At 31.8% G+C, this 15,118-nt stretch overlaps 1 protein-coding gene across 1 annotated transcript in view; it reads right to left on the bottom strand.

Moving 5' to 3' along the window:
• Window positions 1–492: 492 nt before the first annotated feature.
• ChT (choline transporter) overlaps window positions 493–15,118 on the bottom strand; it is an 82,593-nt gene continuing 67,967 nt past the window's right edge. Inside the window, exons 9-12 of the mRNA XM_074122511.1 lie at window positions 13,055–13,272; window positions 8,444–8,547; window positions 8,078–8,344; window positions 493–7,989 (exon numbers count right to left, since the gene is read on the bottom strand). Of these exons, the coding sequence (XP_073978612.1) occupies window positions 7,668–7,989; window positions 8,078–8,344; window positions 8,444–8,547; window positions 13,055–13,272 (911 nt within the window). The 3' untranslated portion in view covers window positions 493–7,667. The remainder of the gene's footprint in view (window positions 7,990–8,077; window positions 8,345–8,443; window positions 8,548–13,054; window positions 13,273–15,118) is intronic.

Below are 15,118 nucleotides of genomic sequence, written 5' to 3'. Positions count from 1 at the left end.
GGGGCAGAATAAAAAAATGATGAAAAGAAGTTATCCTTTAAATTCAATAAAATTAAATTTAAAAAATCTCGATATAGCCAATTTTACCGAATCTATAGCTTCTAGTAAAGAATAACAATGTATTCAAACTGGCAATCGGACAATATTTGATCACACTTAGGAAAGCAGCAAATTTGTGAACAAGCCAAATAAGATAGATTTCTATTAGGTACTTTATTTTATTTATTTATTTTTCTTATTAGCCACTCTTTGAAAGGATGGGCCAATAGAAACATCTATGAAAGCCGTTATTTCAGAAGGTCTGTTGTCGACGTACCACTTTGAAATCTAGTTTAGGTGAGTTTTTCTTAGAAGAGACAAAACTTCCCTGTTAAAACATCTGAACTTCGGTGATGAACCTTCTTTGCACAAAACAGCCTACAAAAATTGTTTGCTCAATTTACTGAAAGAATAAAGGTATTATTGGAAGAAAGTTAGTAAAAACTGCACACACACATTCACGAATTTATTGCCTTTTTTCCTCTTTTTTTTTAATTTTTATTTTCCATTTTTTGTTTTGTTTTCCTTTTAATTGTAACAAAGTTACAATAAACTATAATATCTAAAGTACTAGAATAGCTCAAATTGTGAGCTATATCTAACACATATAATAGTTCACACTCAATAATTTTTAAATAATTATATTATGTACAGCTAGTTAAGATTACCTCTCAAATAAGTAACACTTAAAATGATATGTTTGCGTTTACAATTTTTCTTTAATTTAATTTGTTTATTTCATTTCCTCGCTTATCAGATAAGGATAAACTTAAAATGTTAAAACAGAAAATAATAATTTAAAAAAAAAAAATTTATTTAATTTACAACCTTTTTCATTTTTATTTTATCCATTTATTTATTTATTTATTTATTTGTGAAAGAAGCAGGAGAGTTATGCAATAAAACATTTTAAATTGATTAAATTATAAAATAATAAAGGATCAAAAAAGTATATATATAAATCACTGATCTATATGAAAGTAGATAATAAAGCTTTTTCTTTGTAATTAAATTACAAGGGTAACCATATGACTATTTTATGTACTCTTTTCAATTTCATAAATTCTTTTTGTTGACCTTATAAAGTATAGAACTTAGCATAAAGCAGTTCTTTTCTAATACTTATGAAAACCTAAACCTAATTCTGCAGCAACTTTTTTTCGTTTAACTTCTAGAGTTTCTATATTTTTATTTTTATTGATATATTTTTTTTTTCACTTTTCATAGTTTTCTAAATATTCTCTCTTTAATGATTTATACAAACTTAAGTAAAAATAACAAATAATAAAACAATTTGACATACAAAAGTTTTAATAGAATACAAAATAAATAACTACAATTTATATTAACAAATAATATATTACAATAATTTCTAACTAATTGTAATAATAAAGCAGTTTACAATTCCAACAACTAACAATTATATATTATCTATATAAATATACGCTTCTTTTATTTGAAATTATAGTAAATAATAAAGTAGGAAGGAGTTAGCTGAGTAGTTTACCGTACTTGATTCCAACGCGAAGATTCCAGGTTGGAATCTAGGTGCCTGGCCCTTAGATTTTCTTTTGCTATGAGCTTCTTACAGTCCACTGTTCGGGGATGGACAGTGTTGTCTGTTAACTAGAAAACACTGCTCGGAGGCCGGCAGTGCACTGAAAAAAAGCTTCGGGCGCCAATGAACTTAAATGTTGAAGCCTTAAATTAAAATAATAATAACAATGGGACGCCACCTCAGATGTTGACGCTCCTTAGATATACAAATTAAATAATAATAATAATAACGTAACAATAAAAAGCAAAATCACTAATGAAATAAAGGAAATCAGTTACAAATTTATTAAACTAAAAAATAATAAAATTTTCTACGCAAATAATACTTGTGTGCGTCCGTGTAAAATGGGTTATTTTCGATCTTCAAGATTATCCGCAGAAATGTGGATTGCTGGTTTAAAAAATTTAAAAAAAATAAAACAAATGAAAACTTTTTGTGCATTTAATATTTTTTGCGTACTAGATTTCTGCTCAATTAAACTGCTGCTCATATTTTTAGAACAGTTGTCAATATGTTCCAAGGAAATTAGCTTTCTAGCCTTTTCAATGAACGGTTACTTACGACATATTTGCACTTCCCAACAAGCGATCATAACATAAGCTTTCTATTCTCAAAATAAACAAGACCTCCGTGGTAATTAAGATTGTGCCTAGTTCAGTTTACAGTAGTTGCTACAAATGAAACACAAAGTTGTGCCTTTGTCTGTAAGCTTCTGTAAGCAACGCGCTTAACATTAACCCTTTCAACACAATTGCATAGATTTAAAGAGATGGACTTCAAAAATCAAATCCCTCCTCGAAAAAGGTGTGTTTATGTACATAAATCTGTGTCTAGAAAGATTGCAAATGAAGAGGATGGCCAAGTGCAAAAGACACTGCAATAATTACACCTCTAGAAATTGCACAATCACTTCGAAGGTCCTATATACACTGGTCAAAGGGATAGAATATCAATGTAACTGTTGATGTCGGTATGACATTGTTATAAATCGATGGGTGCTTTAATTCCTTTAAGAAGTGTTCCCTGCGACCTATCCAAAAGTATAATTCTAATTAACAACACATTCAAGAATTATCTTATCTGTAGATGCCCAGAAGCATCTTTCCGTACGTCTGCAGTATTTTAAGAAATTTCTGAGCCGCAAACATTCTTTTGAAAGTGTTACATTGTTTCTCCAAATCTTTCATCACAATTCTGACACTCCGGACTGACACTGCTATTTTGTGTGAATGTTTTTGCCTACGCCAATGGGGCGCTTATTGACTCAACCTATGTTTTCTTGAGAAAATAAAATTTGAACAACGTAAACGGAGTGATCAGGACATGAAAAGCTGGATGCTCACCAAGCTGGCTAACTATTTTAGGCAAAAGAAAACAGGTTTTCAGGATTTGTGTTATCTGAGAAATAATTTTTTTATTATTATTATCACAAGTGAAAGTAATTTTTTGAAAACTTATTTCTCCTACTTAGCATAAATGATCTCGCACTTGGTTCTAACAACCTTCTTTTAGTTGTACGGAATACTACTTTTAAATAATTGTTTCGTGTATTGTACTTATATTTGGAAAAATGATTCTAACTTATGATTCATTATTTGGAACATAAGAACTGTAGTTTGAATAATGCGTCATGAGCAGCAGTAAAAGAATTTCCTAAGACAAGTATCGCATTAGTAGTATTTAAATATGATTATTACTATCTTGTCAAATAGGATGAAGAAAAAGGTGATTTATAGTCTATAATCAAGTATAATTGTCTACAAGTAATTAAATAAAATTATGTTCAAAAAACTTCTATTTAAACATATTTCGAGTTATCCTTTCCACATTACAGATAATCAAGAATTTTTATTCATTTTCCGATTTCAATATTGTGCCACTTTCATGGAGCAAAGGTATGTGAAATTATTTCACTAATTATTTTAAACTAGATCGGTAAAATATCACTTGTTGGCACAAAATCTGGGGCTACAGATTTGTAAAACAAGGGGGTTCGAACTTAATTTTATACAATCTAAATAAATTTTGTAAATTAAAAATTATTTTTCCTTATTTTTCTCTTCTTTTCTAAAATTTTTAGGTACTAAAAACTATTTACAAAATAACGCTAACGCAGTATAAATTTATATTTATTTATTTATTTTTTTAAAGGGGCCTGATTTAAAGCAGCTCCAATTTTTTTAAACTTTATCTTGTTGTAAAACGGTATTGTCTTAAGGATTCTCTTTTCTTGTTACATAAATATATATTTTTTTTCAAAAAAATATCTATGTATTTATTGTTCACGTTTTTTATTACAATAAAGTTTTATTATTATTTTTTTTAATAAATATTTTCAGTTAGAAAAAAGAAAGAAATTGCTTAGCCAATAACAAATTCTACTCGGTTCTTTTTTAGTAAGTAACAAATAATCCATACATGAATATTTAATACATTTTTTTTGTTCTGTTTTACACATTTAGTTCATTTAAATTTTTCTTCATTTATTTATTTATAAATATATACATTTAAAGATTATTCTAAAACAAAATTCAAACTCAGACTAGAAAAAATAATGCTAATTTAGGAGTTGAATTTAGTTATAGGAGGTAACTTTTTATAGAAATGTGTTATCCCGCAAAGATTTACTTTCACAATACAACCGGTCAGCAGAGAGTAGATTGTATGAGATAACAGTGACTTTTCAAACTTCATTAAGGTTCTGCTTTGATTGCAAAAAAAAATAGCAAACTATACTGCTGTTACCGGGCTGATTTCTGAATCTCCAGTTTTATTCATTGCAAATACTTAAAAATCTAAATAAATCTCTCAAAAATTAATGCATACATTTTTTCATACATTTCAATAAACATTAAACATACTTCAACCGTACAAAACAAGCTTTATCCGCTCACTAAAATCAATTAACAAGTATCGGTGGGGAATCTCACGAATACTTTGAGAACTTAGCCGGGTCAGAGAAAGCTTTGAGCACTACTGGCTTTATGTGTCTGTTAATCCAGATAATACTAAAAAAAAGATTGATGTTATAATTGTGGGTAGTCTGGCAAAGATTATTGGCAGTATTGAGGAAGGCCTAATTAAGTTTTGCATTAATCCATATTTCAACATCTCATAAGATGGTGTTTGAGAAATAGTAAAAGAAATGCCAACTACAAAGGCACCTTAAAAGATCTACACTTTTTTAAACGGCTATTGGATCTCCTTCGTATAACAGAAGTTAAACTGTCTTCTTAAACATTTCAAACGCCAAGTTCTCTGTTGTTTCATAAAAATGAAACTCTTGTTTCTGTTTACGCAAAAGTATTTTCCTTTTTGTGAAATGAGAGTTCAGAAAATTCATTGAAAAGTGCGATTTGTGACTAGGACTACGTCGTTACCTGATTGTCATTTGGTCAAATGTTTCCTAAGTGGCTATCACGCGCAAGTTTTGAATGATCAATCTTTTAGATTTAAAAAAAAGGTAAGTTTTGGACAATGTGCACTAACCCAAGGTTTATAGTAGGGCTAGATCTATAACGCTCAAAACATTGCCCATAAACGTTTGAAGCATCAGTACCCTTATAAAAAATAGGAGCTTTTCATTTCAATGCAAAGGTAATAGAATTACTGTTCTGAATAATGAAGGATAATGTTTATTCTGAAAAAAAAAATAAAGGAATCGTTTTACAGAACTAAATGAATTTTCATTCTTGTTAAATTTAGACTAAGCGCTCTTTGTAAACTTTTTCTAGACATTTTAAATCCTTCCGCACCTTATAACTGCAAATAACCGGACGACATTCATCAAACGCATAACGAGGATAGAGATATAATTTCAATATCAAATATAAAAATTAAACCACTAAAAGTTGATATGTTCATTCGGACGGTTAGAAAGAAAGTTATCGACAATTATTATACAGAAAAGTTGGGGGATTGGTTTTTTTAAAAATTAATTTATTCATTTTTTTAATTAAAAAAGTGATTAAACATTTAGATATAATACTGATACACTTAATTTTCTTCTCTTTTACCATTCCCCCCCACAAACACATATATTTATGTATATAGAAGCACATTTCGTTAATCAAAACATTTATATTTTTAGTTATATTTCAATAATTATCAACAATGATAAACGACATCTATAGGAAACCAATAAAGGTTTAGGCCAATTAAATGATATGTATTAAGTTAGTAGATCACTCTGAAAGGCCTAACATTTAATTTTTTTACAATATGTGAATTAATTAAAATTCAAGAACGGACAATATGTTTTAAACTATTTTGAAAATTTGGGGAAACAATATAAACAAATTATTTTCATTATTTTATGGCATGGATTGTTTTTACGTTTGTAGTAAAATAAAAATAACTAATGAAAGCTAGTTAATTCTGGGTAATATTTTAATCTGCTGAAGATGGACCGAAAGGTTAGATAATGTTATTGTCTTATTAAACTACGGCTAATGTAACAGTGTTCTACATTTAAATTGTCGTTGTATTTAACTCCGTCTTCAGCAATTATTTGATAAATTCCACTTTTACATACATATATATAAAAAAAGAAACTTTTTCCCTCAACATAGGAATAATTAGGGCACTATTCTGGAATTTATTCTTGTATTCTTCGATTCAAAAAATAAAATGATTTGGTGTCGCCATTGACTTACCCAAAATGTGCAGCAAAGGAATATGCCTCTGACTTCTGTTAGCTTTTAAAATATATATATACCAAACCAATAAAGTTACGATTTCTGGGAGTAAACTATCGATTCTTGATGATTGTATATTAAGTCTTTGCGTCGCTTATTATCAAGCGTTCTGGATTCCTAGTTCTGAAACATGGACGATGAACAATTGGCTTAAGTAGTTACCGTTTCTTACTCATCTGTGAGCAAGCCGCTTTATTCTAGACTTCTAGCGAAGATGGAGCATTCAGCATTGCTGATAGAAAATAGATCTGCACATAGTGGTAGTGGTCCGGTGTCCACTATACTGAACTGTGCATTCAGAATAAGCCACAATTCTGTGCATCAGGTGAAGATCACGAGTTCGCGCTCAGCAACCAGCCCACAGATTTTCTCTTTCTAGGCAATCTGTTGGTAGACAGAGTAGTCTGCAACTACAGAACATTATTCAGAGAGCATTTAAATGTTCCAAGCGGCTATGATTTAAGATGGACGTACGTCCATTATTTGTCAACATGTAGAGACAATAATATTTGGGCTGCGACTGCAATCTAGTCTAAAATTACTACGGAACCAATACTTTTCTCAGATATCGTTAACTCAGATTTCTCAAATCGAAATGCTCTCTTTAAGTTATTCTTTTCATTTAAAACGGCAACTTCAGTGTTTCGTCAATGGTAGTCGTCTTCCTTTGTATATGGATGCAGTATAAAATCTGTTTTTTATAATTCCCTTAAGGGATATTCAAAATCCCTAAGAAAATTGAAATGTACCACCATTTCTTTCTCGAATTTCCAAATAACTTTTTGTATGAAAACTTTAAGTACTTAAATTGAAATTGTTTGCTCACCTACTGACAATTAAATATGTAAAAATGGGATATACTGGAAATTTGGACAAATCTTTGTTTTTGTTAGATTATAAACATTGTCTGAACAGATGATATCGTATTGCTTAAAAATCTTTTGGTAATCGAACGAAAAGCAATCTCAATTGAAAAATATTACCTTCATAATTAGATTGTATACAATGTTCGACGTGTCTTTACAAAATTGATATGATTTAATGCATTATTTCATGAAAACTTGTCCGTTCTTAAATTAAGGCGAATTAATCTTTCTCCGTCAGATTTTCAAATATTCTAAGCTCAAACATGAATTTATTTACATTTATTAGTATACAGCTAAGATTTCGGTGGTAAAAAATAAAGTAAAATAAAAAACATAGAAACAATTAAATTGAATGTAGACGGCCGAAGTTAGGGTAATTTAGTATGATTGCTAAACTGTATTAAAACTTCTGTTCATTCCTTTGTAGTCTTATGCTGAATTCATTTCTTTACTTTTTATTTTACCTTCTCAGTTTAATATAAATGCATTCTGGATAAAAGAATTATTTTAAAGTTGTGTTTGTGTATTGGGTTGTTGTATTTGATTATTTGGTATGCTGGCGGCCCTTTTTTTCATATCATTCAAATCTAAGGCCGGATCGTCTTCGTCAGTTTCTAAAGCTGGATTTATTCTACCATTCATTTCATCTTTACCGACCAGCGTAGCTGCGGTGGCCGATGTACCATAGAGTGGTCCCATTGCTCCGGATGTCATCACAGCCAATTCACCTTCAGCTGGCTCTCCCACTCGAACTACATCTTCAGGAATGTTCACCACACATCGGAATAAATCGTAACTAGGACTCAAATAACCCGATTCAAACACATATCTGAAAAATTTAAATTACAGAAATTCACTATTTGTAAGAAAAGAATTATAAAAATCGTTTTGTTTATGTAATTAAACAGATAACAAACCTTGTACCCCAAGATACCCCAGCCAGTGTGATCAACGAAATAAGCATGGCCAAGGTACGAAATGGAAATAGCTGGCGTTCACCGTCCCAGCCAGGAAAGTGTATCAGAGCAGGTAACCCTAGCAAAGGTTCGCCACCAGATACACGCACAAGTAGCGCCATTATATACGCAGCCAATGATCCGTAAGTGTTGCAATGTTCTTTGAAGTGGACAACCATGAGTAACTGAGGGAACAGAATTACGTAGACCAGGTCCGAGCACATAGACCTGGATTTATAAAAAAATAAAAATAAATAAACACCTTGTAAAAAAGTAAATTACACGTTAATTATTGCAGGCAATTTGAATTTAAACCAACAGACTTACCAAAGACCGTAGATGGATGGGATTGTGAGGGCCATAATTGTGGCTAAGATTCCAACGACGAAGATTGAGACTCTCATTACCCAAATTATTTCCATTTCAGAAGCCTAAACATATTAAAATTACGTCCTATAAATTGTTTTTAAAAAAAGCAAAAACAGCCCTTTAGAAGTACTTATAATTTCAAACACCGCCCCCTGATAATATTTTTGAAACTGAGTTTACGTTAACGATGGCTTACACAAGACAATAACTCAAAAGAAACCAAAGTTGCTCCCATGAAACTAAAACGTTCATTTATCCCCTTTTTATTTTGCATTGTTCTATTGAATTAACTCTGAAGAGGATTGTTTTCAAATAGTAATGCTATAGTAATAGTTGAAGAATGGTAAGAATACTAAGTTTGGCCAATCTTCACGTCCAATCTAATTTAAACTTAGGTCCAATGTAAACAGTTGTAAAAGAGTTAAGCAATGAAATCTGGTATTAGAGCAGGAATTTCATGAATAATTTATTAGAATTATTTAATTTTTTAATAGCACATTTTGGGAAAACCGTATTTTCCTTAAACCTTTGAATATTTTTGGGAAAGGAAAGGATGAGCTCTTTACTGGAGTCACTCAAAAGAGCTGTTTTAGAATATTCTACGCTTTCAACTCTGTATAATATTTATAACTATGAAACATCTTAACAAAAATTCAAGTTAGAAGACATCAATTTAACGGTGGTAATGGTACAGTTCAGAAGGTAAAATTTTTTATAAAAGTTTAATTGACTCAAAAGCCTAAGAGTTACCTTCTTAACCATTATTTGGTTAGGTTTTCAAATCAATGGAAATGATCAATAACTAGTGCTGTAACAAGCTGCCCAGCAGATAAGATGGGCTATATTACGACCGAATTCCAAGTTCCAGTTCTTATCTAGGGTGAATTTGATGTTGCAAGTCAGATCAATAAACAAAAAAAAAAAAGTCTAAAGCTGTAATCTCAAAACTTTCAAATTGCAGTCCAAATCGTTTGATTTTTCAATCAAATTCCTTTAAATGTCGAATCGGTCGTCGTTCTGGACATTAAATTGACTTTCTGCAACCCAAAACCATTCTAAAAAATCACTTTCTTTTGTTCAGAGGATTTTTTTTTTTTCATATTAAACGAAATCTCAAAAATTTGATCCCAATAACTATCCCTTAAAGACAATATGCAACAGAGAGATACACTGTGATAAAGAAATATTATTTCCTAAAAAGTAATAAAACGTTTAAAAAATAAATTGCAGAGTATAAGTTCTGTTAGATGAATCAAAGAGTAAAAAATTAATCCTCAAACAAGCCAATAGAGAAACGACAAGATAATACCTTGATTTCTGCAAAGCGTGATTTTATTGTTGGAGTTAACTAAAAGTCTTTAAGAAATATTTAAACTAGTTTATCCTAAAATTATCAATATCTAAAAACTGTTTTAACAGCACTAATATTGTCCTTGAAACTAAAGAGGTGTCTTAATAAGTTTATTATCTATGCTTGTTCATCCAACTGAACGAAGAATCTTCAATGTCAAGAGTTCACTAAAGGGAAAAAAAAGAAAAGAAATTGAGGCCACGAAGTGATTAAAGATATCTGAGACATGTTTCATTATAAACTTATTTCTATATTAGGTAATTCATTCAACTTTTTATTACGTCATTGTTATACCATTTTGTTATTATTATTTTTTTAAATAATAAACATTGTGTATTTATGATTTATTGGTCATTCGTCACACCGAATTTTGAGCTTGTTGAGAGCTACTCTTCTATCTCAAGTCATGTTAAAGAGGATTGCGACAAAAAAAATCTTATTGAGTCACGACCCTTAGATTACATCAATATTTCCAAACCACTTTTAATTGTTAATTTATAGTATTTTGATTTAAGAAAAAAACAACAATTAAAAAAAAGAAGGTTCTTCTGTAAAGCAAAAAAAACAAGATGTAATAATCTTCTTTAAGCGATTTAAGGTATAATTTTTCGATAGTTTGCAGTATTCTTTATTAAATGGTTTTTAAAATGTTATTATTAAGAGACCTAACCTTTGCTATTTTTCCAGCAAATAAATTTTCTGCATTTGTGAAAGAAAGCATCACCACAGAGTTTTTGGAAGTAATTTTAGTTGCATCCTTTGGACACCTGCATTTTATGGTTAAGCATTCTCACTATTAATCATTTTCACATAACAGCAACTAGATGGGCAATATTGTTTAAGTTATCTTTTCCAGCTTCCACACAGGTTCGTTATCTGGGGCTCTACCTAGATAGCCGTCTAACCTGGAATCCTCACACAAGACTTAAAAGACAAGAACTGAACAGACGCTACGGACTACTAAGGAGACTCCTTGGACCGAAATCCTCCATGAACGTACAAAACAAACTTACACTTTACAAAACACTATTACGACCAATATGGACATATGGAGCAGAATTGTGGGGCTCCGCCAAACCATCCAACATCCAACCTATCCAATCTTTCCAGTCTAAAGTCCTCCGCCGAATCGTTAACGCACCATTCTATGTCTCCAACCGCACCCTCCATCATGATCTCAATATTCCCTACGTAAATGAGTTAATCCACACCCGATTCCTAAATTTCCACAGCAAACTCTCTGATCACCCAAATCCTCTGGCTCAATCACTATCCACATCGTCCCATCCTGACAATCCTCCACGTCGTCTAAAACGGCGTTGGCCACGTGACCTCATTGCCTCCTAAACCCCCAATAAGTTCCTAGAGAGTTCCAGCGCTGGTTGGTTTCTCTCATCCTGTCATCCTGGTTATGGTACTGAGCCAGCTCAGTGGCACAATCGAATGTTACTAGTATTTTTGCACTTTTGCTAAATGTATATTTTTGTACAGTTGCAAATAATAATAATAATAATAATAATAAAAAAAAAAAATCTTTTCCAGGTTGCTTGCCTATTTCTCTGTTTAGGGTAAGACAACTCGTTTTAAGTAAGTCTTAAGCAACATCACATTTAATTAGCTTTGGCGTTCAGTTATCATGACGTCTAGACCAAGTGGGTGACAAAAACAAATTACGAATTGCTCATAAATCTATAGTAACAATTGCTAATGCTTACAGAGAAGTAGTACTGCAGTTATGTGTCTAGCATTTTCTTACAAGCTTCAGAATATTATTTGTTTGTTTTGGCTTCTTTCAGAATGAAATTTACCCAACTAATCTTTGGGAGAAGAACTTAGGCCTAACGAGAACGTCACTTGTCTCAATCGTAGCCTACTTAAATGAGAGGAGAATCCGGGTTGTGTGCAATGAGTTTCCAGATCTTGCCAAAGAGCTAGGTATTGTGGAGTCCCTTTAAAACTCTGTTTAATGCAGTCATTTCACCTTATTGACAAAATTCCTCAAACTAAACTTCGTGGTTATAGCTTGCTATATGTTACAGTTGCGTATTTTATTATTATTTACGATTCGTTATTAATATAGGTAAACTTGTTTTATTGCAAACAGTGGATTTTTATAAACATATAAGTCAGCCCAAATTGTGTCATCCAGCATTATTACAGCTTTTGGCAATATTTTCGGAAAACGATTTCATCTTTTTTAAATAACCTTGACTACGTATTTTCGTTTGTCCTTGTCCCCAAGAGAATAAGTAAGGCCGGTCGATTAAATCAATTGTCTCTAAAAATCATAGTCGCAAAAAGTTATCGCCCTTGTATAAAATTAAAGCCTGAAACAACTTCTCAAAAAAATAGCTCTTCGTAGTTCGCACAGCTAATTGCAAATCTTTTTTGCGTCCTTCCATATTTCTATGTAGTTTCTGCCACCTCCAAAAAAAAATGTGGTTGTCGACCATTGTCTCTTGTCAACAGAGATGGAATAAATATTATAGAAGGGTAAGCGATAGCTAGAATTCTGTTATCTATAACAGCTTATATTTCTTACTATTTGTGGAAACGTAATAATAGTTATTTTTAGGACGTGTTGCGCATTCATCCCTTAGTTCTTAGTATTGACATAGCAGGTGGCGGAGAGTAAAGTGAGCTCTTTATGGACTAAAAATGGCATCCTTAAAATAGTCAGCTTGCTGGAAATAAAATATTGAAGACTGAGAATTTACTTTTGTTAAAAAACGTGTAGAGTTTTTTAAATATTAGTTAAAATACAATAATAAAAAAGAATATATTTAACTGGAATACTCGTACAGTCCCACTTATTTAATTTTTAAACTCAGTGGCGAATCATATTTTCAAATTGAATTTTGTTTCGGATTTTTTTGAACAACACAACACACTTAAAAGTTATAATTTTAACCGTCCCAGTAGCAGAAAATTGTGATTTTTTTTCATGTTGAGAGATGGATCAATAAAATGAAGCATAATTGAATTAAATTAGCATACTTTGCAGGATATTTTGAACACAAAGTAACATTTGGAATTTATCATAAAATGTATGATGATTGCACAGTTCACATAACGCATAAGAGGCTTGTGAAAACTACGAAATTAACAAACGTTTTTTTAAAAAAAATAATATGAAAGAGATTGTAAACTAAGTTATTAAAATGAGCAGATTTTGGCTTATAAATTTACAAAATACGATTAAAATGTGCATTACATACCCTCTGACGAAAGATTAATTTGTATACGTTCCTTGCAAACATAGAGCTGGCTGACAGTACACTAGAGTCAGCAGAAGACATGACAGCTGCGGAAACCGCACCAAGGCCGAAGAAGGACACAAAATCTGGCGTTAGATATTGCAGTACCATTGGCAAGATCATGCTAGTCTCTGTGGTTGTCAATGGATATGGTCCTTTATAGTCGGTCTCATTCCATGCTGCAACACAGATTGCAAATAATTTTTAGTATAAAGTTAAGTAATTGTGTAATATGTAAAGATTTTAAAAATATGCGTAGAACTTTTTGACACAGTTTTATTTTTCCGTAATTGAAAAACTTTTCAATGAAACTGCTACTGAAAAGTCGGAAATTGATAAACTAGCCGTACTGCCTTTATTACCCACCAAGTGGAAAACCTAACTAAAAATTCTCTATAACCTTTCAAAAATCATTTTGGAGAATTTTATTAGTAAAATATTAGTTTTTGGGATAATTAAGAACTATTGACAAATCCAAACTGAGGACCAACTTCTTAACATAGATTAAAAATAATGGTAAATCCGGCATGTGATTAATCTATAAAATAAATAAATGCAAAATAGTGATTCAAAATGTCAGTATATAAAAAGACTATCAGTGAAATAAAATGAGTAGATGGGTTATTGATGGGAAAAGTTACCAACTATTAGTGGAAATATCCGCAAAACAACAACAAGGCTGAAGAGTCAATAGTAAGAACTTAGAAACTTATAACAACTGCGGAAGTCTACGAGAAAACATTCACCAAGAATCACAATAGCCTGTAGAAATGCATGTTTAAGTTATTGAACAGCTGCGAGCGAGATGTACTATTTATAAAAGAAAATATTATTGTTAATATTGTTATTAATTAATTATTAATAAAATTAGGTTTCCTAATAATTGATTCGTTACGTTATGCAAAACTACATTATGCATAATATGCATATTATATTTTTAAATAAAGTTTTTATCTCATTCTCTCTCACCACGTTATTCTAAATCCAGAATCGAACATTTTTTGACACATGGTCTGTTTTGATGACCTCTGTTGCTTCTAAATCAAAGATTTCGACAGGAATTCGGCACTGAGAATGTGATTTTGAAGCAGTTTCGGAAAACGGGTAATTTTGCCAAATATATACGAGGGTCGTTTGAAAAGTCCGTGCAAAAATAAAAACTACTTAATTTTTTGGGGTAAACCTTTTTTATTTTTCAACATAGTCTCCTTTTAGGCTTATACACTTCGTCCAACGCTGCTCTAGTTTGTTGATCCCTTCCGAATAATAGGATTTGTCCAAGTCTGAAAAATAGCCATTCGTTTCTGCAATCACTTCCTCGTTTGAATAAAATCTTTTTCCCGCGAGCCATTTCTTCATATTGGGCAACAAATAGTAGTCCGAGGGAGCCAAGTCTGGAGAATAGAGGGGATGTGAAACGAGTTGGAACCCTATTTCCATTAATTTTGCGACCACAACTGCTGAGGTGTGAGCTGGTGCGTTGTCGTGATGGAAAAGGACTTTTTTGTGGGCCAATCGTGGGCGTTTTTCTTGCAGCTCGGTTTTCAAACGGTCCAATAACGATGAATAATATGCACCTGTAATAGTTTTACCCTATTCCAGATAGTCGATGAGGATTATTCCTTGCGAATCCCAAAAGACAGTCGCCATAATCTTTCCGGCCGAAGGAACGGTCTTCGCCTTTTTTGGCGCAGATTCCCCCTTGGTAACCCATTGTTTAGATTGTTCTTTAGTCTCAGGAGTGTAGTGATGTATCCATGTTTCATCCACAGTGACGAAACGTCGCTTAAAGTCCTGCGGATTCTTCTGGAACAGCTGCAAACCGTCCTTGCAACACTTCACACGATTTCGTTTTTGGTCAAGCGTGAGCAATCGCGGCACCCATCTTGCGGATAGCTTTGTCATGTCCAAATGTTGATGCAAAATATTATGTACCCGTTCATTCGAGATGCCCACAGCACTAGCAATCTCACGCACCTTCACTCTTCTGTCATCCATCACCATATCATGGATTTTATCAATGAT

This window comes from Rhodnius prolixus, unplaced genomic scaffold (assembly GCF_049639745.1).
Source record: "Rhodnius prolixus isolate KJV_2025 unplaced genomic scaffold, Rpr scaffold_8, whole genome shotgun sequence".
Lineage (NCBI taxonomy): Eukaryota > Metazoa > Arthropoda > Insecta > Hemiptera > Reduviidae > Rhodnius > Rhodnius prolixus.
This window is presented reverse-complemented; position numbering and strand designations above follow the sequence as displayed.